Source organism: Poromitra crassiceps (genome assembly GCF_964638095.1).
Source record: "Poromitra crassiceps genome assembly, chromosome: 1".
NCBI lineage: Eukaryota > Metazoa > Chordata > Actinopteri > Beryciformes > Melamphaidae > Poromitra > Poromitra crassiceps.
Window position 1 is genome coordinate 72,205,529 of NC_139623.1, and position 27,920 is coordinate 72,233,448.

The 27,920-nt window shown below is 43.7% G+C and overlaps 2 protein-coding genes across 2 annotated transcripts in view; both read right to left on the bottom strand.

The window, feature by feature from the left end:
* Positions 1–1,558, bottom strand: part of LOC310792894 (lissencephaly-1 homolog B-like) — a 60,865-nt gene extending 59,307 nt beyond the window's left edge. Inside the window, exon 1 of the mRNA XM_083654664.1 lies at positions 1,375–1,558. The gene's annotated coding sequence lies outside the window, so the exon portion shown is untranslated. The remainder of the gene's footprint in view (positions 1–1,374) is intronic.
* A 6,365-nt stretch (positions 1,559–7,923) lies between these two features.
* LOC310784568 (clustered mitochondria protein homolog) overlaps positions 7,924–27,920 on the bottom strand; it is a gene marked incomplete at both ends in the record, with an annotated part of 74,242 nt that continues 54,245 nt past the window's right edge. The window contains 9 exons of the mRNA XM_083645560.1: positions 7,924–8,050; positions 8,279–8,352; positions 10,291–10,425; positions 16,657–16,750; positions 18,208–18,329; positions 21,125–21,250; positions 22,831–22,911; positions 23,047–23,186; positions 24,860–25,013. Of these exons, the coding sequence (XP_083501686.1) occupies positions 7,924–8,050; positions 8,279–8,352; positions 10,291–10,425; positions 16,657–16,750; positions 18,208–18,329; positions 21,125–21,250; positions 22,831–22,911; positions 23,047–23,186; positions 24,860–25,013 (1,053 nt within the window). The remainder of the gene's footprint in view (positions 8,051–8,278; positions 8,353–10,290; positions 10,426–16,656; positions 16,751–18,207; positions 18,330–21,124; positions 21,251–22,830; positions 22,912–23,046; positions 23,187–24,859; positions 25,014–27,920) is intronic.

Consider the following 27,920-nt stretch of genomic DNA (forward strand, 5'->3'; position numbering starts at 1 on the left):
TAAAAGTAGCAGGCAAACAGCGTGACTGCACTTTCAAGTTACAGCATGACCTTATTTTATTTGAAAACGGGCATGAAGTTAAAATTTGAGCAAACAATGCAACTGTTTGTTTTTTCAAGAATCGCTGCTGCTCAAGTGCATTATGCAGTATTTCTGAACACCCTGTCAGGTTTCAATGAACTCCAACAGCAACAATTATACAGATACAGACCTGTTAATTTGGTACTTCATGATAGTAGCAACGTTGCAACCAGCGAGTTGTTAAACATTTCAATTTGCCAAGTAAAGTCCATTTCATATCAAAGTAACGGCTTTGTTTATTTCCACTGATCGATGGAGCTGCAGGCCTCAGACTCAAGAGATCTCACGACTAGTCTGTGTCTCCACCCTGTTTGTGATTCCTCAAACCTTATACGAGCAGCTTATAAAGAAGACTTAAAATACTAGGCACCGAAAACTTGAAATACTGTCTAAAAAGACAGCTTCGTTTGGAGAAGGGTGCCTACGATCAAAAACTGGATAGGTGACGTCTTGCCCAGCTTCGGTGGCCACAAGGGCAAAGTTGCAGCAATGTCTCAGCAACGCCCTTTCTAGCTAGCTAAACGTTAGCTTAGCATTGTAACCTACATGTTAGCTAACTGTCACTGTCACAGCCAAGAATAAAACTTCCATACAGTCATATTAGATCACACATGACGCAAGATTTAGACAATATGCAAGCATCATGTTTGCCCATGACCCATCAAACAACGTACCAGATTTAGATTTAGTCTTCCAATCATCCCAGCTTGATTGGGGCTGTGAATATTCACTGGTACAAGCCGACGTTGGTTTCCAGTATCTTTACATTGGGAGCTAACCTAGCTACTTCATGACAGGTAGACACAGCAGTTAATGTTAACATTTCTAATTGTAACGTAGTATTATGCAACGTTTTGCGTCATTTCTTTCACCGCAACGTTAGAATATGTGTACCCGGCTGTGAAAATAGCTGATACCACCTAGCTAGGTTAGCTCACTTAACGTTAGCACGTTAGCTCCTCATTGAACTTCCAGAAATAGACGTAGCCAAATGTTCAATAACAACAAGTGTCTGTGATACACGTTAGGCATTCGCTGAACACCACACAATTAGTTACAGCATTACAGGCATATTCAGCGTAATTGAATAATATAATTGTTAGTAAAAAATGATGATTAAGAAACCCCAGCCAACTGTCTGTGCTAGCTAGCTAGCTTAGCTTTCGGCCTCTCCGCCATTTTGAGATTGGAACAGGAAAGCGCAGATACTGCAGGCAAATCGTCGTCAAAAATAACAAGTCTTTCTAAGTGGCAAAACAAACATCTGTATGTGCAAAAACCTATCAGACTCACCCTCTGACAAATGATGTTTCTCATCGCGCCTTACTTGATCGAAACATGCTACTGGAAAACTCTGGTTTTGATCTGGAATTGTGACTTTTCACATCAACCGGCACGGTCGGTCGGTCAGATTTTTTTGCTCCTCTTTGGTACCACACCGCATTCGCCCCGCGCGGTCGCGGTGGATACCGGGTACGCGCACGCCGAGGTACGTAAACGGAGTCGCGTCGCGTGCACGTCTAGCCCTCGGGAGCCAAAGGCAGTTTTTTTGATGAACCTTGTTTCGTCGGATAAAGTTTTTTTCTCTGCTGATTCTTGTAGTTTGGGGGTACCTATTCAAAATACAGGAGGGTGCCCGGTGAGTACCCTTGAGCATTTTTAGATATTAACCCCTTAAGTGCCAAAATCCCCTTAAAAATAGGGATTTATGAGATTTCATGCAAAATCCTCAAATCAAATGCATCAAATTAGCTTTCTCCAATGTTTATTCATAAAGGAGCAACGAGGTCATGTATAATGTAGCCTATTTGATTCCCCCGCCCATGTGCCCCCCCCCCCACCTCCGACCCCCAATAAAAACATGCAATTAGCAGAGGACTTTTAGTCTGATAAATCAATCCTAGGTGTTGAAGCGGTGCAGGTCAGACCCTTCTCCCACACTCCCCTCTCTCTGGCACTGTGTGTGTGCATGCGTGTGCGCATGTGTGTGTGCGTGCATGTGCGCGTGTGTGTATGTTTCACCGGCTTTGAGCCGTGGCACTTTCTGTCTCCACTCTCAATTCCTTGTACAGCCGAGGGGAGGGCTCTAGGTGCACTGTTGAAATCCTGTGCACACATCTTGGCAGGGGAGTCTCTAGGGAGTGGCCAGGGGTGGCACTGCCCACCCCTTAAATCTAATTTGGCCACCCCAAAAATCCTGAGGGTGCTGGCCAACAATACTGTCTTTCAGAGGCTGTAGCGGGCTAATCTTTAAGCTAGAGCGACGTTAGGCTAAATTTTGGCGAGGGAAAACCTTTCTACATCCTTCCTAAATGCCAATCAGTGCCACCCTTGCTTGAGTCTGTGCCCCACCTGGGCCACCCCACTCAAAATGGCTGGGACACTGCATCTCGGCTCAGACACATCTCACCTCAAACAGACACACATGTCACTTATAGATGTGGCTGCGCTGCTTGGGGGTATGCACACATTGATGCGTTTTGTTGGGGCTTTATGTTCACTGATGGCTGATAGTGGGCTCTCTGGAGTTCCGGTAGGAAATTTCCAGAAAGCAGATGACCTGATGAGAGCCTTATGGATCAGAATGTGAGTCAGACCAGAACAGCCAAACTTTGGGTTTAGGTCTTGGTGAAACCAATGATGCTGAGGCTGATGTCATACATCTGGCCTGAACGTGAGGGTGACTGGCTTCTCCATCTGACCACATTCCAGAAGATGCTTACCTACTACTTTGCAGCTGGCCATGTCAAACATGTCTGGTATGGCCTCTACTATCTTCGTTCCATGGAGAAGCTTCCTCCACAAAGGAATTTTCTCCAGGGGCAGCATGTGATGTGACACATTAGTGGAATATGGAATGGCCTGTGGATCAACCAGTTCATAACTACTTTCATGAGGTACGGCTACAGTGATGGAGGGATCATTGGAATAACCATGAAGCCAGAGGCACTGAAGATCTGGGCTCTGAGCCACCACATATGCTGCAAGATTGAATCAGACATGAAGGAGATGGAAGATGATGAGACAGATACTACAAAGGTTCATCTCTATCACAAGGAGGAGGCTAAAGCCATGGGTTAAGCAGTTGCCAAAGTCAAGGACAGGACTGGACTTTGTCAGAAACTGGAAACCTGCCTCCATCCATTGGATCCCAACGAACATCCAGGGGCAAAAGCACCGTGAACATCAAGATCACCAACACCAGTGACAGTGCCGTAATGATTGGGGAGGCAATGTTATAAGATTTTGAGAAGACCTGGCCAGAGGGATTTTACAACACCATCTCAAACAAAGTAAAGACAATGACAACAACCAAATCAATCCAAGTTGACAACTCCACAATTTATGACCTAAATGCCATCGATTCAAGGGTAATCACACTGTTGTCTAGGGAGGATGAGGACGGAATGCAAATTTGTAAATCCAAGTCTACACTGAAGAAGTCATTCCAAGTCAAAATCTCCAGGTGGAATGCCAGTGTCATTGATGGATCAGCCCTTCTTTGGACATCCACTGGCCAGCTGATGGCACCATAGCCGATTTCATCAAAAATGATAAGACACGGCTGAATTCATACCTATCAGACAGTGATGCCTACCTCATCTTCGGCAGCTACTCTGATTACAGTACTGTATCAAGTCCATCACCCGAGAGGTCACAGAGACAAGGCTCACCTAGAAACACCATCTCTTAGCTCTTATGTGAGGAACTGACCCAGGAAGGTTCAGCTTTTCCATCTACAGAGGACAAGCAAACACAAGTTGGTGGTGACAGGGGAGGAGCCATGTGACAGGGGAAGAGCCATGCCCCATTGAGATCAGGTTGGAAGAAAGAAGGAGCCAATATGATATAGAAAATCGACAGGAAGAAACTGACACATCATTGTCCAAAAGGCCCTGAGGTGTGCTGGAGAAGCCCATCAAATCTCAGTGGTTTCTGATGACACAGATTACTTCTGACTACTTCTTCACCATTACCATCAGGAAGGACTGGATGTACAGTGGCGGCTTTAGCTCAGGAGGTAGAGCGGGTCAGCCAATGACGCAAGGGTTGGCGGTTCGATCCCCGCTCCCTCCCAGCTGCTGTCCTTGTGTCCTTGGGCAAGACACTTAACCCTCCTTGCTCCCGATGGTGTGTAGGCACCCTGCGTGGTAGCCTGCCGCCATTGGTGTATGAATGGGTGAATGTAGACTATCTACTGATTGTAAAGCGCTTTGGATAAAAGCGCTATATAAATGCAGGCCATTTACCATGTACACCACACATCATGGAATCGCCCCACAAGGAAAGGGCAATAGCGGACATCAAGTCAACACTGGCCAAGCATTCACAAATTGTGAAGAACCTTTTACCAGCCCATGCCATATTGGGATGTGACACTGTAGCGTCTTACTATGGGTTGGGAAAGGGCTCTGTCATCAAAGTCCTCAAAACTGTACGAACTATCTGCCATTAGCAATGTGGGTGCACCGTTCCAGCAGGTCCCCGACCAAGCCACTGCCTTCATCTCAGCCTGTTCTGGTATAAATGAGAGCACAGACATGTCACACACAAGGCTACTTGTCTGGGAGGAAAAGAAAGGGAAAGGACACATGTCTGCTCCAAACTCCGCTAGCGAATGAAGCATTAATTGAGAATGTTAAGAGGGCCCACTTTCAAATATTGAAATATCAATGTAAATCTGCCACTAGCATTGAACACAGGAATTTTGATGGAAAAAAGACACATGCAACAGGTCACTGAGCCCAACCACTCTACCGGAAGATTGCAAACTTGTCCCAGACTACATTTTGGAGATGATCAGGTGTGGCTGCAAAACCCTTTTAACTCCAATAAGTGCAACTGTGGAGTGCCTGGTTTGCCATGCACAATGTTCTGTGCATGTTTCAGGGTAGGATGCTCAAGATCCAAATAGGCTTAACTACCATCAGACCATCAGCAGCAAAATGTGCCCTTCACACCTCCCAATGTGTATCATCTACTCTGAATCTCTACATGCGAATGAGCAAAGGCTCAATGGACGTTCTCATCCAGCACAACCCCTATAGTCATAAACAGTTGGTTTTGCTGGCACGGCCTAAAAGGGTTACTATTATTTAATGTGGAATGAGATACATTGTACATGACCTCCTTTATGAATAGACATTGGAGAAAACAAATTGGATGCATTTGATTTGAGTATTTTGCATGAAATCCCATAAATCCCTAATTTTCTGGAATTTTGGCACTTAAGGGGTTAATATCTGAAAATGCTCAAGGGTACTCACCGGCAGGGCCGATTTTACCAAAGGGCTTACCGGGGCTGAAGCCCCGGGGCCCGGGACATCAAGGGGCCCAAATTTTTTTTTTTTTTTTTTTTTTTTTTTTTTTTTTTTTTACTAATTTTTTTTTTTTTTTTTACTAAATAATAATACTACTAAATAATAATAATAAAAGTGCTTGTTGTTACATCTCAGTGGCAATGTTTTCTTTCCAATCAGGCTGTTTATGAAAGAACATGATGGCTAAACCTACAGTTTGTGTTTGTAAGTTAGAATGGGGGAAATGGTGGCGCAGTCGGTAGCGCTGTCGCCTCACAGTTAGAAGGTCCTGAGTTCGATTCTCGCCTGGGACACTGTGAGCGCTGTGGTTGTGTTCCCCCCCATATCTTCAGTGCCTACTGCCCAGGTGGGGTATCTCGTCGTAAGGGCCTTTCTCTCTGTGTGGAGTTTGCATGTTCTCCCCGTACCCCTCAGGGGGTTCCTCCGTATATAACCCCCCCACTAAAAACATGCAGAAGATCAGATCGTCATCGTCATTCGACCAGTGACGACAACACCCGAAGTTGGTCCCCGGGCGCTGTACGAGAAAGCGACCACTGCTCCTGGCCTGCCCCTCGGAGGAAAGGACATGCCTGGATGGGTTAAATGCAGAGGACACTTTTCACCGGCCACCGTCAGCATGAGTGTGTTGTGGCCGCATGCATGTATTGTGGTGTTCGTGTGACAATAAAAGACGGGCTTGTCCGTTACGAGAGTTTTTTTTTTTTTTTTTTTATGCTGACAGGAGAGCAGGTGGTGACATGAAAGTTAGTGAGAAAAGGAGAAGATACTGAATAATGACATCACAACAGTATAATCCTAATGTTGATTTAAAATGAGATATTCCTTTAAATACGGCTAAAAAAGGTTAAAAAAAAACACTAAAAAAATTTTGACACTCCCTTCCGCTTGAGGGGGGGGGGCCCTGCAGAGATGAATAGCCCCAGGGCCCATGAAGTGTAAAATCGGCCCTGCTCACCGGGCACCCTCCTGTATTTTGAATAGATACCCCCAAACTACAAGAATCAGCAGATAAAAAAACTTTATCCGACGAAGCGAGGTTCAACCCCACGGCTCCCGGACTAGTACATATTTTGTGATGAATGAATGAATGAATGTTTATTTCGAACATTAACATAAAATACAATATAAAAAATAATAAGTATAATAATAATACACAATACATTAAAAACATTTTAAAACAAAAAAAGGAAAAAACATAATAATGTACAATATTAATCATAATTGCAATAAAAATAACAGTATTTGTTCGAAAAGGAGTAGGAATGAAGCCTCTGCTTATCTGGTCCTATACCCCTATTTAATTCCAAAATAAACTTAAATCAGGTCTCTGTCAACATTCTATTTTATTACTTTTCATATTTTCTTATTTCCCTTTTAACCTGGGCCATAATGTACCCTAATTGATAATGACTTATTGACGAATGTAATGAGGGTAGCTCAGCTGACATTATCACTGTAGTCTGAACACATACAATGTCTAATGTTGCTTTGTAATGTAGGCGACAGTTTATTAACGAGAACAATGCGAAATATAGCCAAACGATTTATATGACTAACTATACGAGGGATCAGCCGAACAGCATTTTGGTAAACAAACCGCGTCACTGGGTGGCAACGGCAATGGAACCCTATGGCGCTCAATTGGCGCAAGGCTTGAATGTTTGACTCTAGCCAGTTAACTCTGTTTACATTTTAAAAATTGCGACAGTTCACACAAGTTTAACATGACATGCATATATTATAGCCTACATCTAACCCTTGAGCTACTTCTGCTCTCACTCAGAATGTCAAAATATAAACGATGTCATGTATAGTTTTTGAGATATTAACGTTTGGCACAACTCATACTAACTGCCGCGGGGTTCCGCATTTCTGGGTGTCAAGTGACGTCGCGCTGATTCGTCCTATAACCAATATACATGATTCATACACATTATTATTTTATTAGAGCACAGACAAACTATCCACTAAATTCCCACAATTGTTTATAGTACAACGGTGCAACTCAGTGGAGACATGGGGAATTGCATGAAGAGCCTAATGGCTTTTCAAAATCAGTTTGTTTCCTGTTATTGCGACTACATTTCCCTCAATAGAAGTAGGCTAGATCAACTCAACATGTAGGCCTACATTTATCTAGCAATGATACATTATTGTTTAGTGACTATGCTTATTGATTTATACATTTCTCTGACGAAAAGTGGGTTATTCACATTTAGCCATAACACTAGTGAGCGCTTCTCTAGGCACACTTCATTCCTTACTACATCTCAGCACACAGCAGATGAAACAGACCATGGCTCTCTTCAACACCCAATCCATAGGAAGCAGTATAACTCATTTCTCTTCCAAGACTGCTGCAGTTATCCTTTCTCTATATCCAGTATGAGTCATTTCTTGATTTCTTATTGTTGCTCATCATCTGTGGTGATCTTCAGAAGGCCAGCGGAACACCCAGATGTTCCATTATAGCTGGATAGGTCCAGTACAGAGTTCAATGTATTATATAGTCCATGCTTCAGTGTTGTTGTCCGTTGTTGTCTGCAGATCTCCAGTCTTTTAGCTGTAACCAGTTCTCCAGCTCCTGCACCTGAGCCTTCTCCTTTCCTTTCAACTCATTCCTAAGATCTGCAACTTCCTTGGCACTTGACAGACAGAAAGAAATAAGGGCAGAGTGAGGGGAGGAGGCTAAGCATGATACCATCATTTCATCAATTATCAACATTCACTCTTGATCAGGAAGGATAATCACCCAGATGCGTTAATGTTTTGGCTGAATTACCACTGTAGTAAATCATGGGTAAACTGGACTACATTATCGCTGTACTCAAATATACTTCATATTATAATTGCAGCTATATTTCTGTGTTCACCTGAGAGGAATGAGAATGATCCCACAGGTCAGGTTCAGTTGCTGAAGGATTATGGGAAGGCTTGGTGTGGAAAACTGTAAAAAAAAACAAAAAACAGAAAAGATCAAAACATGTTACAGTAATGTGTGTGTAGTGTGTGTGTGTGCGTGTGTGTGTGTGTGTGTATGCATGCGTGTGTGCATGCCAATACATATACACAGTACACACAGCATAGGTTACATACTGTACATCATATACTACACATGTTTACTAGATTATATACATTACGATACTACACAAACACAGCATGTCTTTGGACTGTGGGAGGAAACCGGAACACCCAGCGGAAACCCACGCAAACTCCACACAGAAAGGACTGGGGTGGAGATTCGAACCCACAACCTTTTTGTGGGGCAACGGTGGTAACCACTGAGCCACCATGCATGTCAGGGCCGGTTCCAGAACAAGATGACTAGGGGTGCATCCTAGATGGGAAGGGGTGCAGATGCCCGGCCGAAATTTGACATGTTATTTTACTAAAAATAATGCATTTGACCATCATTTCAAGTAGAATGATACCACCCAAGCAAGAATATTTCAAGTGTTTCAAGTGCTTTACTGAAATATTTAGACCATATAATGATAATACAATTATCTCAACCTTAAAAGGTTACATATAGGTGCCAAAAAGCCATAAAATCACATCAAAGAACAAAGAAAAACAACAACTATAATTCAAGTTTAAACAGTAAGTGTGCAGCTGTAGCATTTTTTTTTTTTTTTTTTTTTTTTTTTTTTACTTTTCAACTGAGCATGCAGACAATTAAAATAAGGGTGCAATGCATGCTTTTGCACCCCCGTAGAAGCGGGCCTGATGCATGTGTGTGTGTGTGTGTGTGTGTGTGTGTGTGTGTGTGTGTGTGTGTGTGTGTGTGTGTGTGTGTGTGTGGTTATTTTGATAGCCCCTTTTCACACAAGCATGTACATTACATTACATTATGTCATTTAGCAGATGCTTTTGTCCAAAGCGACATCACATTTTGTAAACAGTAGCTACAGAAAACAACTATGCAACACAATCAATGACAACTAAGAAAGTAGTTTGAGAAGGAATAAGTAACATTATTTTTGTATTTTTTTTTATTAAAAAGATGTTAGTTCAAGAAGGGCCCAGGTGTAGCCTGAAAAGGTGGGTTTTTAGTCTCCGCCGAAAGATTGGCTGTGATTCGGCCGTTCTGACCGAAGGGGGGAGCTCATTCTACCAGGCGCCAGGAACGAGAAGAGTCGTGATCGGGACGAGCGACTTTTGAGCCCACGTAGCGGTGGAGGGGCGAGGCGAGGTCTCAAAGGGCTTTACATAGCAGCATCACAGTATATACTACAATACATCATATATCTACACCATGGCTGATCAATTTGGGGCCCGCGGGCCAAACTTGGCCCCCGCTCAGTTTGTTTTGGCCCTCCATGATTTTGAAAGAAAAAAATCGCGGCCAATACTGTCTTTCAGAGGCTGCTCTGTCTATCAGAGGCTGCTCATTTTTAAAGCTAGCTTGATGATACCTTTATCATGTGAAATTAGAAGACCTATTTTAATTTTAGAATGTAAATTTTCTATAAAACAATATCATTTCATGTAATTTCACATGAAGTTAACATTTATTTTTGGCCCACAGCCATCCATCCAGATTAATTTTGGCCCTTCATAGGAAATCATTTGGACACCTCTGATCTACACACAACATAGGTTACGATACACACATTTTTACTAGATTATATACATTACGATACTACACAAACACAGCATGTCTTTGGACTGTCGGAGGAAACCGGAACACCCGGCGGAAACCCACGCAAACTCCACACAGAAAGGAGATTCGAACCCACAACCTTCTTCTGAGGTAACCACTGAGCCACCGGCTGTGTGTGTGTGTGTGTGTGTGTGTGTGTGTGTGTGTGTGTCTGTGTCTGTGTGTGTGTGTGTGTGTGTGTGTGTCTGTGTGTGTGTGAGTACAGTACATACTGTACAGTACCTTTGGCGGTGGAATACATGCGCCGGGTGTGTTGCTGCAGATGTGGTTGATGGCTTTCTGCAGCATCACAGCCTGCTGAGTGAGGCTCTTCAGGTACTCGGAGCTCTCCTTCGTACTATCATGGTGCTCGCCAACCTTCATCAACAACAAGACTCTCATTAAAGACCTTGAGAGAGTATATCATTGTTAAATCACAAGTCTCCACCTCACCTACAACTGTCACTCCTGACCAGAGCACGCCCACACCCACAAAAGATTATATAACTCCGCCCCTTCAGGCCGGTGATTCTCCTGATTCCCTCCAAACATTTCCAGCAGACAAAGAGGAAGCCAATGCCAATGTGAGTGAGACAATGGACTTTCACCTTAACATGTATTGTTCGCTTGATATGTGCCATGTAAAGTTTAAACTGTTTTGTACTTATTTGTTATGCCTACCCCACACTACAGGATTTTCAAATCCTTGAAGATTATAAAAATCTTGAGAGCCCACACACTACAGGACAGAGAGAGCCGATTTTTTAACATTTCAATCTTGGGACACACACACAATCGCGTCTGTTCAAACGCAACCCCACACACTAGAAGATTATGCCGAAGATTCACCTTGGAAGCAGGGCTCGACGTTAACTTTTAAAATGCCTATTCAGTGTGCGCACCGGGTGTAGTAGTAGTAATAATAATAATAATACATTTGTGTCATTTCGTTTTCTAAACAAATCTTATTTTTTGTTTTTATAATGCATTTGCACTGAAAGGATTTGTTTAACTAATATTTGCGCGGACAGCCGCGTCCATTCGGGGTGTAGGCCTACTGTGCACGGCCAGGCGAAAACCGTCTGCCTTGTGGAGGGGCGCGTCTGCTGATTTGACTCACTTTTCCGTGCGGACACTCGCCGATGCGGGAAGCTGAGACCTAAGCGCTTGTTGTAGGCTACATGCTTTGCAGTATAGCATTAGTTTTCCGTCCCGTTCAAAGACGCACGGGTATTTCACCTCGATGACAATTTCCTCGTTCTTTGTTTCTGTGCGGGGCTGCGGGCGGCGGACGCGGACCAGATTATTTTGCGAAAAACTGTAATGGAAACGCAGCTACTACTGGCTCTCTGCTCAAGATGCAATCGCCTGTCGGGTTGTAAATATCTAACATGTTAGATATGCCCGATTCACAATCGGGAAGAGGCAGTCTTCCCGATTGTGAATCTTTGAACCCCACACACTACAGGATAATTTGGGAAGATTCAAATCGGGAGCACCCCCGAGAAAATCGGGAGGGGGGAATCTTGGCCATAATCTTGCAAATTATCCTGTAGTGTGGGGTAGGCATTAGATTCCTGAGTTTAAATCCTGAGTTTAATTGAGAGTGAAATGCCAGTGGATGCATTAATGATGTAAGTTGACCAGTCATATTGTATTGACCTAATAATTATTATTTGTTGTTTGTCATCAGACCTGTAATCCTCTTTTTGTTCTAATACTTTGTGCAGATAAAATCATCCATCCATCAACCAACATTCAGTCAGAAAATAAATGGTTGAACTGCCCTGGACTCCATTGTGTTTAATGTGCACACCAACATTAATGTTCTTGGCATGAGCCAACACCACTACCAACAGCACAGATCCTTTTCATGGTCCTTCGAACCGGAAAGAACATGAGTGTTGGAATGGAGGGGCCAGGTGCTGTTCAGAAGACAAGGCCACAGAGGGAAAGGAGGGCCCCACCTTACCTTGAAGACTATGAGACTGATCTTTACAGCCAGCCCAAGAAGCAAGATGAAAGAAGTGAAGAAGAAACAGAGATTGTTGCACTACGACGAGAAAACGCACGTTTGAGGAGCAGAGTTGAACAGTATGAGGAAAGCTATTCAGAGGGAGATTTGGATGAGAATGATGGGCATTTCCACGACGCCGAACAAACAGAGTGTGACCAGCCACTGCAGCCTAGTAGTATCACAGAGACTCGGTATGGGAAAACCCGATCTGACCCTAACCTATCTGAATCCATCCTTGCTTTATATCCTGTAAAGATTACCCAATCGGCCCAAACACTTTATTGCCCTCATGCCTATGAGCCCACTGCCTTTGCACGACGATCAGCCTCAGCAGCTCATATGCTACCAACCTCTACTGCCCAGGTGTCTTTTCACCAATCATACCCGCCATTACAATCCCAGGATTCGAGCACGGCTCCAGCAGTATCTGGCCTTTACAGTCAGTTACCCCCAGCACAGGGTACCCTACCCTCATCACATGCTATGCAACCTCCAGCTATCCCTACACCTCAAGTTGCAACAACCAGATCACAGCCATCCAATTGGAGCCTCATACCAGCCACCGGCACCCCAGCCTAGTTACCAGCCACCGGCATACCAGCAGTCTAGTTACCAGCCACGGGCACTCCAGCAGCCTAGTTACCAGCCACCAGTCCCCCAGCAGCCTAGTTACCAGCCACCGGTCCCCCAGCAGCCTAGTTACCAGCCACCAGCGCCCCAGCAGCCTAGTTACCAGCCACAGGCATCCCAGCAGCCTAGTTACCAGCCACCGGCGCCCCAGCAGCCTAGTTACCAGCCACCGGCGCCCCAGCAGCCTAGTTACCAGCCACCGGCGCCCCAGCAGCCTAGTTACCAGCCACCGGCGCCCCAGCAGCCTAGTTACCAGCCACCGGCGCCCCAGCAGCCTAGTTACCAGCCACAGGCATCCCAGCAGCCTAGTTACCAGCCACCGGCACACCAGCAGCCTAGTTACCAGCCACCGGCGCCCCAGCAGCCTAGTTACCAGCCACCGGCACACCAGCAACCTAGTTACCAGCCACCGGCATCCCAGCAGCCTAGTTACCAGCCACAGGCATCCCAGCAGCCTAGTTACCAGCCACAGGCGCCCCAGCAGCCTAGTTACCAGCGACCGGCACACCAGCAGCCTAGTTACCAGCCACAGGCATCCCAGCAGCCTAGTTACCAGCCACCGGCACACCAGCAGCCTAGTTACCAGCCACCGGCGCCCCAGCAGCCTAGTTACCAGCCACCGGCACACCAGCAGCCTAGTTACCAGCCACCGGCACACCAGCAACCTATTTACCAGCCACCGGCACACCAGCAGCCTAGTTACCAGCCACCGGCACACCAGCAGCCTAGTTACCAGCCACCGGTGCCCCAGCAGCCTAGTTACCAGCCACAGGCATCCCAGCAGCCTAGTTACCAGTCACCGGCATCCCAGCAGCCTAGTTACCAGCCACCGGTGCCCCAGCAGCCTAGTTACCAGCCACCAGCGCCCCAGCAGCCTAGTTACCAGCCACAGGCATTCCAGCAGCTTAGTTACCAGCCACCGGCCCAACAACCTGGCTACCAGTACCAGCCACAGGTGCCTCAGCAACTTCAACCCCAATACTTTGTGTCACAGCAAGCTCCAGTTTCCTATGCCCCACAGCTCAACGTCACTGGAGTTCCCCCTAATCCAAGCTTCTCAGTACCCATGGCTCCCACACAGCAGAACATGGGTTCAAGGTACCCATCACGGGTTGAGGGACCCTCATTCCCGTATTTCACCCATAATGACCCTCATGAATTTGTAATGTTGAAGATGGCATTCACTAATCTTCTGCCACCAGAGGAACCAGAATTGTACAAATTTCATATTCTCCTAGATCATCTACGTCTCCCTTCCGCTCGCCATATTGCACTTTCCTATGCCCACAACGCCAATCCTTTCAGCATGGCACTGGCAGCCTTGGAGCGTCAATATGGTCAACCACATCTACTGGCTCTGAGGGAGATACAAACCATACTAAATCTCCCTAAAATGGTTCGAGGAGATGCTGAGGGGTTCCAGAGCTTTGCAGTGAGAGTGAGGTCATTAGTGGGAATGCTACAATCACTCAAGTCAAGAGAAGGGGCTGCAGAACTAGCCTGTGCTTCACATGTTCAGCGTTTATTGAGTAAACTTCCGGTGGAGCTAGTTTCAAACTTTGCCGGACATGCTCGCTCAGCCTCCCCTGATGCTCACTATAACCTAGTGGACTTTTCCATATGGCTTGAAGGACAGGCAGAATGTCAAGCAGTTGTAGCACAAGCCAACAACCTTCAAATTGGTACCCCCCAAATCCAAAGGAAAGATGCAAGTCAGAGCTTCAAGTTTCCATCAGTTACCATTCTCCATGGGGCTGAACGGAAGTCTCCACGTGGACCCACTACAGCAGGACAGCAGTCACAAACCCAAGTGAGGTATCCATGTTTGTACTGTCAGTCGACCTCCCACTACTTGACAAACTGTGAAAGCTTAAAGGACTTGAATACAGACCAGGTGGCAAAATGGCTGAAGGACCAAAACAGATGTTGGAAATGTGGCAGAACAACACACAAAGCAGCTCAGTGTACTCTGAAAAACCCCTGTCCTAAATGTAACGGCCTGCACCTAGGCATATTACACAATGTGAATCAAACTCAAACATCCAGAGTTTTGTACATGAATCCACAGAGTATGTCACCAAAAGTATTGCTTAAAGTAGTCAAATTAAGACTTTCTACCAGGATGAAGACAGTTGATACTTATGCCATCTTGGATGATGGATCTGAGCGCACAATGCTGCTACCAGGCGCTGCAAAGTATCTTGGTTTAGAGGGCGAGGCAGAGAAACTTGAGCTGCGCACAGTGAGACGGCAGACAGACACAATCGAAGGTAAAACTGTAAACTTTAACATATCTGCTGCCTCATTCCCTGAGATAAAATTCTCTATTGATAATGCTTTCACATCTGACATGATCATGTTTGTAGAGCAGACTTATCCTATAGATAAACTCAAGCAACGCTACTCCCATTTGCATGACCTTCCGTTGAGCTCCTTCTCTAAAGTTCAGCCACACATCCTTATTGGCTCAGACAATCCATTCCTCATCACACCTATATAAAGAGTCCAATATGGCCCAAAGGGAGCACCAGCTGCAGTGAGAACAAGACTTGGGTGGGCTCTACAAGGACCTACTTCTCTCGGTGAGTCATCTGATTCTACCCAATGTCTATTCACATCACAAGCCAACTCCTATGCTGAACTGAGACCCCATGTAGAGCAATTGTGGAAAGGTGACACCAGTCCCTTCAGAAATGAACATGTTATCAGAAGGTCGAAGAACGCCAAGAAGCCAAAGATCAATATTTTAGCTGTACCAGGCACTGAGACTGAGGCACCAAGTCAAGAAAAGCAACGGAAACCCAAGAAGAAGAAAGAGGGAAAGACTGCATTTGAAGCCTCAACCCCAGAGGTGGAAACCAAACCAAGAGCACAGGAGGAGATCCAATGTAACATCAAGAGGAGGAATTGCAAAGGAGGCAAAGATAAATTTGAAGGTCTACAAAGGAGGAAAATGAAATTATGCACAAGAAGAAGAGGGGAGACAGAGAGCTGAGAGAGGCTACAGCCATGGATCCACACCTGAGAGAACAGCTAAGTAAATTCAAAATAAAATCCCACTTTAATCATCCAAACAGATACACATCCTCTGACATAACATATCCTGACCCCAGTACCCCACATCTTCTTCTGATGGGGCGGCGAGATCCTTCTCTTCTACAGGCTGTCGCTGGCTATGCATACAGCAACTTGCTTGAACGCAGAGTGGGACTATGGGGGTCACATCCAAGGAGAAGAGGTAAATTAGAAGAGTGGGCCGACTGGTCATACCATCACCAGTTGTATTGGACTCTCAGGATGAACTTGTGATCTGTTTATATATTCAGATGTATACATCTGAAGGGGCGGCTGTTAAATCACAAGTCTCCACCTCACCTACAACTGTCACTCCTGACCAGAGCACGCCCACACCCACAAAAGATTATATAACTCCGCCCCTTCAGGCCGGTGATTCTCCTGATTCCCTCCAAACATTTCCAGCAGACAAAGAGGAAGCCAATGCCAATGTGAGTGAGTGAGACAATGGACTTTCACCTTAACATGTATTGTTCGCTTGATATGTGCCATGTAAAGTTTAAACTGTTTTGTACTTATTTGTTAGATTCCTGAGTTTAAATCCTGAGTTTAATTGAGAGTGAAATGCCAGTGGATGCATTAATGATGTAAGTTGACCAGTCATATTGTATTGACCTAATAATTATTATTTGTTGTTTGTCATCAGACCTGTAATCCTCTTTTTGTTCTAATACTTTGTGCAGATAAAATCATCCATCCATCAACCAACATTCAGTCAGAAAATAAATGGTTGAACTGCCCTGGACTCCATTGTGTTTAATGTGCACACCAACATTCATGTTCTTGGCATGAGCCAACACCACTACCAACAGCACAGATCCTTTTCAATCATCATCAAGCAGGTAGTATTAGCGAAGGATGGCATTTGAGCATTTTAAATCACACACCTGGCTCTGATATATTGAACAAGCCTCTTTCTCGTGTTGCAGGGCTGAACGAAACTCTCCTTTACTCTCATACACAGCGGCGAGCAGATGATGACTGTACAGCAGAGACAGAAGGATCGGCAGAGAGGTGAGGAAGATGTCAAAACATTTCTATAGAGACAGTCCGCATGTCTGGGAACGCCCACAAAATGTTAAACGGCTGGCGCGCGAGTGGGGTAAAACCGCCCATATATCTCATGGGCTGACTCACCAAAAGACGTTGCTGCGGCTCTAAACTACAGGTTTGGGGGTTCTAGAGCAGAACACAAGACGTCTGCTCAGATGTGCGTTCACTGCGGTGGTTAAATCCCCGATCGTGTCTGCCTGGGCTGGGCTATCAGCTAAATTCTAACTTTGCTGAATGGATAGAACGGGGGTTTTTACCCCACCCTGACCACGCCCCCAGCCAGGCTGAGCCAGCTAAACCAGCGTCTAGACGAGACATGGCCTCAACCTATAAAGGAAGTGGCGGAAGAGAGCAGGAAGAAAAGGGAATGATCACAACAACCATTTCAACATATTTTCCATCCTTATCTTTCTGTACTTTTCTTAGATTGTCTATTATTTGTTTTGCAATGTGGTTTTTGTTGTTCTGCCTGAAAAAAAAGTGCTGCCATCTCGTTCAGGCCTACCTTGTAATAATCCTGCTTCTGCTTTTTTTTTTTTTTTAACCTTTATTTAACCAGGTTAGTCTCATTGAGATTGAGAGACCTGGCCAAGAAAGCAGCATAAAGTTACAGACACATTTTAACATAAACAATACAAACAAAAACATCTAAAACGTAAGAAAATAGTACACATCCATTTACTCAGCAACAGGGTTGTATACAAGTTCATTATGGATCAAAACATTTGCAGACCTGGATTTCAGCTTCCTCCAAATTTTTTACCCTGGTTTTAAAAATACTCATAGGGACTAGCACCTGGAGGTTTAGTGAGCGTTGGAGTTCATTCCAGGCCAGAGGGGCAGACAGCTGGAAAGCTTTCTTGCCAAACTCAGTCCTTGTCTTAGGTACAGTCAGCAGGATGCAGTTTTGAGACCTAAGCTGATAAGAACTATTTTCTTGTAAATGAATGCAGGAGCATAGATAAGATGGTAGTTGTCTCAAGATGGCCTTATAAATGAAAATTAACCAATGAGACATCCTCCGTAACGTTAAGGAGGGCCCGCCTACGCTCATGTAGAGGGTACAGTGATGTGTCCGGGACTTCAAATTTGTCACAAACCTAAGTGCACCATGATACACTGTGTCCAGCTTTCACAACGCTGTCGCAGGTGCAGACATATACAGAATGTCACCATAATCTAATATTGGCAAGAAGGTAGCCAAAACAAGCCTCTTTCTAGCCTCAGCAGAACAACACGCTCCGTTTCTTTCTCCGAGTTTTTTGACAAGAGTGTCAATATGTGCTTTAAAAGTAAGACCATCATCTATTATAAAACCTAAATACTTATAGGTCAACCAATAATGGCTGAATGAAGTAACGAAGCATACTGGTCAAATCTCTTACCTGTGTGCATGTCTGAGGGATGTGGCACCGTGGTATTTGGAGGTTAACATTAAGGCATTGTGTAGGAACTTCAGGGAAAGCTCATACTCTATCAGACCATGAAGCACCAGACCAAGCATACTCTGGAGAGGGAGAGAGCACAATAAGGACATCAGTTTAAGAAATTTACCACGAGAGGAAGGGGGTTGTGGCCACATTTACCACTGGTACAGGGTTGTGGCACGAGGCGAACAATAGCTACCACATAATATAAAGAATACACAATTGTAACATTCAATTCATTTATTTACAATCATTACTGGTTTCAGAATACATTTATCCTTCCGCCACAGAATATAGTTCCATACACAAGATCAATGATTGCACTAAACATTTAGTTGCCTTTGAGCCAAAAAACAACTAACCTATTAACGGGATTCACAGTTATTGATACATTGCCTGTAAAAGTACAGTTATTTAAACAGTTATCTAAAGCAGCCCGTTTTGATGGTGGTGTGTTGATATCTGGTGACGGCGAAATTGGACATTTCCTTGTTAGAGATTTGTAGACTGACAGGCTAACAGTGGGCGGAGTCAGCACAGGTGTTCTTCATTCATCAGGGAGCGGAGTGATACTGCGGTTGGAGCCGAACTGTAGATTGTTGGCCTATTTACCACTGTTGCTAGCCAATCAGAATCCAGTATTCACTCATGCTGTTGTAGAATACCTCATTTACAACACAGGTTGTAACTATTCCTTCTTCCACAATCCATGGAGAGCGACTATGTAGAAACCTTGGATTGGCTTGGATGTTCGCTAATACGTTTGAATGCTGATATCCCCGTGTGGGTTTTCTCCGGGTGCTCCGGTTTCCTCCCACCATCAAAGAAAGACATGTATGTTAGGGTTAATACTCCTGTCAGTGCCCCTGGCGAAGGTACTGGCAAAAAGAACTGGAGTTGGTCCCCGGGCACTGCACAGTGGCTGCCCACTGCAGTTCTAGGAAGGTTCCTAGTAGAGGATGGGTCAAATGCAGAGGATGAATTTCCCCAAGGGGATCAATAAAGGATAACTTAACTTTAACTTAACTTAAGGTAACTCTATTTTTATAGGTTGATGCTCACTCTCTTCTGATGATCTGTAGTTGCTGGCTTTTATGTTCAATAAACTTGCTGACCATGACGTACTGTTAACGTTTTATTATCAGGCTGTCACAAGCTCCATCTGGCATCAAACACGACACAACAACACTTTCCGTCAGCTGTCGTAAAGCTGCCCGGCTGTCTTAAAGAGCATGGTGCAGGTTAGACACCGCTTTGCATTAATATGTGCAACTTTTATGTAGCAATTAGGATTCTCTTTTGTTTTTTTGTGTTCCCCCCCCCCCACACATAGCTGCATCTAGACTGGTTTTTGTGAAGCATTTTGGCACGCGCACATAAAGATAGCAATAACACCTGTGACTATTTTAATACTCAATAAACAATTGAATGTGGATCATTACCTCCGTACGCTCAGCGTCTGTCCCGGTCTGTTCGTCCGTCGAGAGGCCGCTCGCTGCAGCTGCACCTCCACCTCCACCTCCACTCTGCAGCTAAAACTGCTCTCCTCCTGAGCTCCAGAGTGCCACTCTGACGATAAAGTTATCCACCTGATACCATTGTGCAGCCGGTTTACACGAGCTGAGATGGTCGGTCCGCTGTGCCTTGCTGTGACTCTCCAATTTTATGCAAATAGGCGTTATTTAAAAAAAAACGATCGCATATTGGGGCCGTCAACTAGTTTTACTACTTAGGTACGTTTGACTACTGAAACTATAAAGTGCCATGTTAACCATAGATAGAGCCCAAACTAAACAGAAAGTAAACAGTTGCCTTTGGGGGGGAAATGGAGCAGAGTTTTCTTCTTCTCCCGTCAATGCCGAAATGCAGTGTCGAGATCATACCAGAGGGTCAAAATACTATTGGTATTGGTGGTAAATTATCATACAAATACAATAATTATCGTACGTCTGGTGTTTTGGAAAGTTTTCTACTGTACACAGTACAGTAGCCCAAGTGTCGTCACAGGTGTTATCTGCGCAGATGTGCATTATAATGCCACCTTTTTCTCCATATTTCTGCCCTGGGGGCATGTTTTAATTGTGTTGTTTTTTCTGGGGGTATTTTCATAAGAATCTTGAGTCCTAACTGTAACTTATTTTTTATTTTTTTACCTGGACCACGCTCTTTAAAGGTACAGCTACAACTGGTGTAACACATACACAACACTGGCCAACTTAAGTTCCTCCCTGATTCCTTCGATTTGTTCTGTATGAAAATAATTAGATATGAATTATGAATTATAGAATTATGTTGATGTTATATGTATGTTTATCTGTTCATGTAAAGTGTCTTTGAGTACTTAGAAAAGTGCTATATAAGTCCTAACTATTATTATTATTAGATAGCTAACCTATTGCCACAGAAATTGAAAAGATACAGAAATACCCATTGTTATAGGTGAGCACATCAATAAACTACTATGTGTCATATTTATTTAGGGAGAAAATGTCCCCCCCCCCCCCCCCCACCCCCACCAGTCTAAACGGGTTGTTGAAAACCGACATGCTTAATATTGTTTGAGTCCTTATATTTTTCTGGATGTGGCCCACAACCAGAAAAGTTAGGGCACCCCTGCTTTAGCCCAACCCTAACCCCAACACCATTTTAAACCCTAAACCAAACCCGACTCAATCCCTAACCTGAACCCAGACATCAAATAACTATATAATTGTCCTGTCCTGTCCTGTCCTGTCTCTGACTTTCTATGCTGCCGCATAAAAAATAATTTTTTGGTCTCATTGGGAAAAGAAAGAAAGAAAGAAAGAAAGAAAGAAAGCTAGCTAGCTAGCTAGCGAGCTTTGGGACAAACACTTTATGATGAGGCCTTACTTACATCCAGTAGAGCGACCTGTGGATGGTCCTCTCCACTCACTAGGAGAGTGAGGTAACGAGCGCGGTACAGCAGACGTAAGGAGGTTGAGCACTGGCCCCCCGCGAAGCAGTACAGCGCCAGGTACGTCTGAAGAACAGGAAAAAAGAATACTTGATTATGAAGAGACACAAGTGCAATATTACAGTGTACCAGGGTAGAAAATTTACTTTTTTTTAACAAGGGCTTTTTTGCCCTTGTGAAATATGTTTTGGGGGCATTTTGTATAATTTCCAGGGCAATTTTATCAAATGTTGGGAAATACCTTAGTTCTTCTATGTTGCATGACAGACCAATATTCACTGACTCTTAACCAAGCATATTTTATTTCTAAAAGTTAATAAACAATCAGTTAAAAATCCTCATTTCCTATAATCTCAACAACACTATCTGACAGGTTATATGTACTTTGCAAAAACTTTTTAAATAACATGTAGTCTGACAGTACATACGCTACATGTCGCTATCTATCCAGTCTATCCTCAACTCACAATAGTAGACTCTTTGACAGCTCCCCCCCCGGTCTGCCCAGACTGGGAGAGGGTCAGCGACTGTTTCTATTTCATTTCAATCTGAAATTTCAAATCTGACTCAGCGGGTGGTTTTCATATTGAAAGACTAGTGAGCTAGTGAACTAGCTGGGCAGCTAGCTTGCGCTGCCTGTCACTGAGGTAAATAACGCTAGTAGGAGGAGGGGCCCGGGGTTGTGCAAGGATGTCTAGCTGGCCACTTTTGAGTTGCACTGTGGATATACAGAGTAACGTTAAAATACAGACATTTTACTTTGTTTTACGGGGGCATTTAAAATCCCCCGCCATCCAAATTCCAAAGGCAATTAAAATTACGGGAATTTTGCCGCTAACCCCGCTAATTTCCTGCCCTGCAGTGTACAGATCATAAAACCTTGAAATGTACTGTATAGGCTATACGGCAGGGGTCACCAACCTTCTTGAGGTCGAGGGCTACCTGAAGGGTAGAGAGTCATGTGGGGGGCTACCTGTTGAAATTTGCTCGATTTACCTTTAAATAATGAGTATTATGCATTTAATCGAGACATACACTCTTTTCTTTCACTGTTGTGAAGAAGAACTCTTCCTCCCACTCCTCGTGAAATTGGTAATGTTTTTTCTTTCGCTTTTCTGCCATTGTTCTTGCTTTCCATCATTTAGCTTAGCCGACTGATATAATCATTGGCAGCTGGCAGTCGCACTGTCGCAGAGTGAATGACGTAGTGACGTAACGTAAAACTAAACTTTGACCCCAGCCCAGGCGGATCTAAATAGTTAATCAATAATTAATTATACAGACAATAAATTATACACAGACAATAAACTTTTTTAAAACGTATGCATTGTTAAACCAATTATTTTCTACATTTGTGTGTTATTGTGGGAAGGGAGGAGAAAAATAAATAAAAAATACATTTTTCTGATTATTTTTTTTGTTTTGTTTTTTGTTTTGTTTTTCCTTTCTTTCCCCTGTTTCTGAGCCTGTTTGTCTGTTTTGTCTTGTTTGTGTTCTATACAAATTTTAAATGAACGTGGCCTGTGGGCGCCACAGCGCCACCCCGCGGGCGACCAGGTGCCCGCGGGCACCGTGTTGGCTACCACTGCTATACGGTATAGGAACAAAAGCATACAAAGCAATTTTTGGAAGCTGGAGGAACTTACATAGTCCTGTATCGTCTGTGGGTGGTCTATACCTTGTACTCTCTCACTGCTCATGACAGTCTTTTCCTGGTGGCTGAGGGCCTGAGAAACATACAGGGAGAGGGAGAGAGAGAGAGAGAGAGAGATTACTGTATCAAAGCTCGTTAGAGGGATATTTCTGACAGTTTGTATCATCCTGTAGGTAGGTCAAAGGTCGTAGAAATAGGTTGTATTTACATCGGCATATTCCCCCAAGATGTAGCTAAGCCGTCCCAGCAGACGCAGGCACATACATACGTCCTCATGCAGGACCCCACAGACGCTGCTGAACAGAGTCAGGGCCTGGCTTATCGATTCGTACCCATCTTTGAGAAGCCCTAAAAAGAAACATAAAACACTGAGTGCGTTTACATGCACACAATAATCTGATAACTATGAATAAAAATTTGCATTAATCTGACTGACACGTTTACATGCACTTTAGTAAGCAGCGCAGGAATGTGCCTCAAAGTCCGTGAGTGTGGTCATTTGGTTTGGGCCATGAACTGAATAAAACAGATGATTCAGCCAAAAGCTAGGTGTGTTTATCGGATTTCGTATAATCCGATAACGGTCTTTATCTGATAAAGCACATCGGACTATGTTTGCTGTTTACATGATCACTTTAATAATCTGGTAACTCCATAAATCAGATAATGATCGGTTTATAATGTACCTGGCGCAGGTACAGGACAATCAAATTCAGAAGAGCTCGCCTCGGGAAAAGCCTGATCCCGGCAGCCATAGCTGCTCTGAACAGCAGGCCCCGCTGATGTGTTGTCTGTCTTGCCACATTGTTATTGTCTCTGTTGATGTCATGTATGTTGCTGTTTTTGTTATGTCCTCTCTGCACACTGGCGTAAGAATTTTTTCCTTGTAATGTACAGGACAGTGAAAATTAATTTCCCTTCCGGGACAAATAAAAATAAGTCTAAGTCTAATGTGCATGTAAACTCACTCACTGAGGCCATTTACACCTGGCGCTAACATGCGTTTTCTGTGATCAGATTGCAATCAGATTGTGTTTTATCACTTGAAATGCCAGGTGTAAACACCCCCAAAACGCATTGAAGAAGGATTGCAATCTGATCGGCCAAACCACCTCCGGAGGTGGTCAGGGATGCATTGTGTACACATTGAACACAAGTGTAAATGCAGTGTGTCCTCTCAATCTGGATACAGCAACTTTATGCGGATTGAGAGGACAACCATTTCTGCCATCAGATTGCAATCAGATTGCAGAAAGATCCAGTGTCATCCAGCCAGGATTGATTAGAGCTCAGGCATTTTGTTACTGCATGTTTAAGAACAAGGATGGTAGCTGTAAATAGTTTATGTATGTTTATTGCTACTGTATATGACAGGGTGTGTATCATGTCATAATATCACATGTGACAGTGTGTGTATCATGTCATCATAATATCACATGTGACAGTGTGTGTATCATGTCATCATAATATCACATGTGACAGTGTGTGTATCACGTCATCATAATATCACATGTGACAGTGTGTGTATCACGTCATCATAATATCACATGTGACAGTGTGTGTATCATGTCATCATAATATCACATGTGACTGTCAGTGTGTGTATCATGTCATCATAATATCACATGTGACAGTGTGTGTATCATGTCATCATAATATCACATGTGACAGTGTGTGTATCATGTCATCATAATATCACATGTGACAGTGTGTGTATCATGTCATCATAATATCACATGTGACAGTGTGTGTATCACGTCATCATAATATCACATGTGACAGTGTGTGTATCATGTCATCATAATATCACATGTGACAGTGTGTGTATCACGTCATCACATGTGAGACATTTTCAGATGTGTGACGTTCTTGCCCAGTCAGTATCAGATGATATATCTACGCAGATTTTAGAACAATACTTTACTGATGCCTGTCTGGAAGTTCTTTTGTCCCTATCCCGTTCTACAGGAACCCTGCCATTCCATGCAGCAGGTATTCATGCCTGTCTGTATGTGTCTCACCCTGCTGTACTGTGACCTGTGCCTGCTGTATAAGCCGTGTGGCATCAGTCGCTGTAGGCTTGAGATGTTTGACCACAGGGAACATGTTAATGACGTCTTCCTCACCAAACGCTGGCCTGTGACGAGACTCAAACACATACTCCCTCAACTGCACCTGTACACAGAGAGAGGGATGGAAGGGGGACAGACAAAGTCAAAGACTGCCTAACGGAAGGGGGGATTATTAAAGCAGCACTAGGTAATGTTGCACTTTGGCGGCCCCAAGTGGCAGCCGGGGATAAGTTAAGTTTTGAAGGACTTCCTTACCCAGAAATCATGCAATGAAATGAGTCCTATACTGTACCTTAACTCATTCTCCGCCATGGTTTTGAGAATGTCACTAGCCACCGCCAGGGTTTTTGATCATTTTCATTAATTTTCCAAGACCCACAGAATATTTTCTTCTATGACTACGTAAAGACTGAATATCCAAAAAGAAAGAAGAGAGCCTCGACTTTCATAGGAAAAAAAAGGTTGGATTCTTCCTTCATCCGTTCTTTAGTTATTGACACCTGAATGTAGGTCGTTTTTACCAAAAACACCACTCTGTGACCAGAAAGCGGAGGAAAAGGCATTTTTGTCTAACGGCTCCTGACTCAAATAAATACCTTTTATGTCGGATACTGGCCAGTGTTATACTCAACTATGATCAGTGTTGGGAGTAACTGTGACCTGTAACTAGTTACTAAGAGTTACTGTAACGTAATTACTTTTTGCAGTAACTAGTAATCTAACTAATTACTTTTCAAATTTGGTAACACAGTTACAGTTACTAAAATAGTAACTGGGCTAGTTAGTTACTAGTTACTTTATAGGACATGAAAATAACGGACAACTTCAGAGTATTATCCAGTTTGGCTAATGACCTTGGGTAGGCCATAAGCCTCCCCAATAAGCGAATGTTCAATGCCACACTGTAAGATAATCGAAGCGGACTTATAAAAGTAACGCAAAAGTTACTTTCCCTAGTGTTGGAGAAAAATATAAGTTAACATGACATCTGACACATTAATCAATAAGCTATAGGCCTAATTATGCTATAAGTTCCATGCCATTTGACACATAGACTCACACTGACATTTCACCCATATAGAATAGCAGGGACTGCTCCAGTTGCTGAAACCTTGGACAGTGCATCAAGTCCCATAACAAACTGATACAGACAGGCAGCCCTGTAGGCTCCAAGTCAAGTCATCACCCCCTCCTCTCTGCCTTTTCCTCCTCCTCTTCCTTTACAGTATAAAGCATATGTTGACTGTCGGCCATTGGCCGAATATTTGACTCTGTACATCGATCAGACATGTGTACATTGAGATTCTTGCCCTCTGTCAATATACATATTGCAGAGAATATATAGTATTAAATATACTTTTATGTTAAATCTTCCAAGACTCATGGCTTCAATTAATTTGGTAGATAAGCTGTTATAAATAATCACATTTAGCGGATGTATAGAATTTATTCTCTATCAATTGGCGTCACTTTTGCAGGATATCTACGGCAGAGCGGGTAAGTCTGAATTAATTTCATAATTCATTACTGAGCTGTCGTCTGATATTTAAAAGAATCTGAAATATTTGCATGTTGTGGGTTTATCAAAAGGCTTTTGAGATATGGATCTATAAATACTGTAGGTCCAGCAACAGGTCCAAGGAAGCAGGACCAAGTTGATGCTTTTGAACAAATGGGTCTTTTCAATATGGATCTCCTTTTAAAGGAGGTCCAGCAACAGGTCCGACGCAAACAGGACCTAGTTGAGGCTTTTGTGAAACAGGTCCAGCAACAGGTCCGGCGAAGCAGGACTTAGTTGAGGCTATTAAGAGGACATAACAAGTCCAGCAACAGGTCCAAACGCAGGACCAAGTTGATGCTTTTGTAAGATCCCCCATAACCTGCCACTCACTCGGCGGGGTGTAGCCCCATGGCGCGCTGGCTAGGATCGGCCAGAGATATTGAGCACCGAGCGAGACTGGGAAGCAATCATAGTTGTATAGCAATATGGTTGATAAGTTTTTTGAGATTCCCACAATGTGTAACAAACAAACAACCAAAAATAAGCAGCTATTTCATATGGGACTGTAAAACAAAACAATTTCTTAAGAAGCCTATGTTAAAGAAAAAATTGAATGGGAAGTTTGCAAAAAGTGTATTTTAACCACCCCCAAAATACAGAATCAATTATGTCCCTTGAACAAATTGATCTGTCACCAAAATTTGTAGTTCCAGATACCCCAAACACGGACGGAACTGGTCAACAGGAGAACAACCGTCCCTCTGTCACCACCCCACATCGACTAAAAGGTAAGGTGTTGAAAATTACTTTACACACACACGGACACCTCAAGATCACAAGTAAGTGATAAACAAAAACAGTAGCTCTCTCTCTCTCTCTCTCTCTCAATGAAGTAAGCAATTTTAATACCCTTGGTGCGTAATGCAAGACTGAAATATAAAGTGTTTTGAATGTGAATAAATGAGAGATTTATATAAAATGGGACATTCACAGTAAACAAGTTAAATCAGTGCTTTGCTTAAGCAACAAAGTGGAGTGTTTTACGAGAGAGAGAGACAAATGCGTACACCAGCAGTGTTGACAATTTTCATAGAGCACAGCCCCAAAAAGACAATTGAGATAAGCAGCTCTCTCCCTCTTTTCCTGTCTCATACTGTAAAAATGGTTTGATTCCCTCTCTGAGACCTGTAAAAATGAGTGATAATAGGTCAGAGAGTGGGCAGCCAGAACCTTGGAAACTACGAAAAGCGGAACGTCTGCGGGCGACAGACATTCTTAGACAGCATGAAAAGAAAAACATCCCCCCCATACCACCTGGCTCATGTGCTGACATAGTACGTTTAAAACTAGGAGAAAATTATGTGATACCTTTCATGCATGATCTTAATAAAGGTACCAGAGGCCTCTGGCCTGTAGGAGGATCTTTTGATAAAGATAAGATTGGATACATGCAAATTGCAGCCAGACAGTCACCCAATCTCCAATGGTCAGAGTCTTATGTGACAGAAT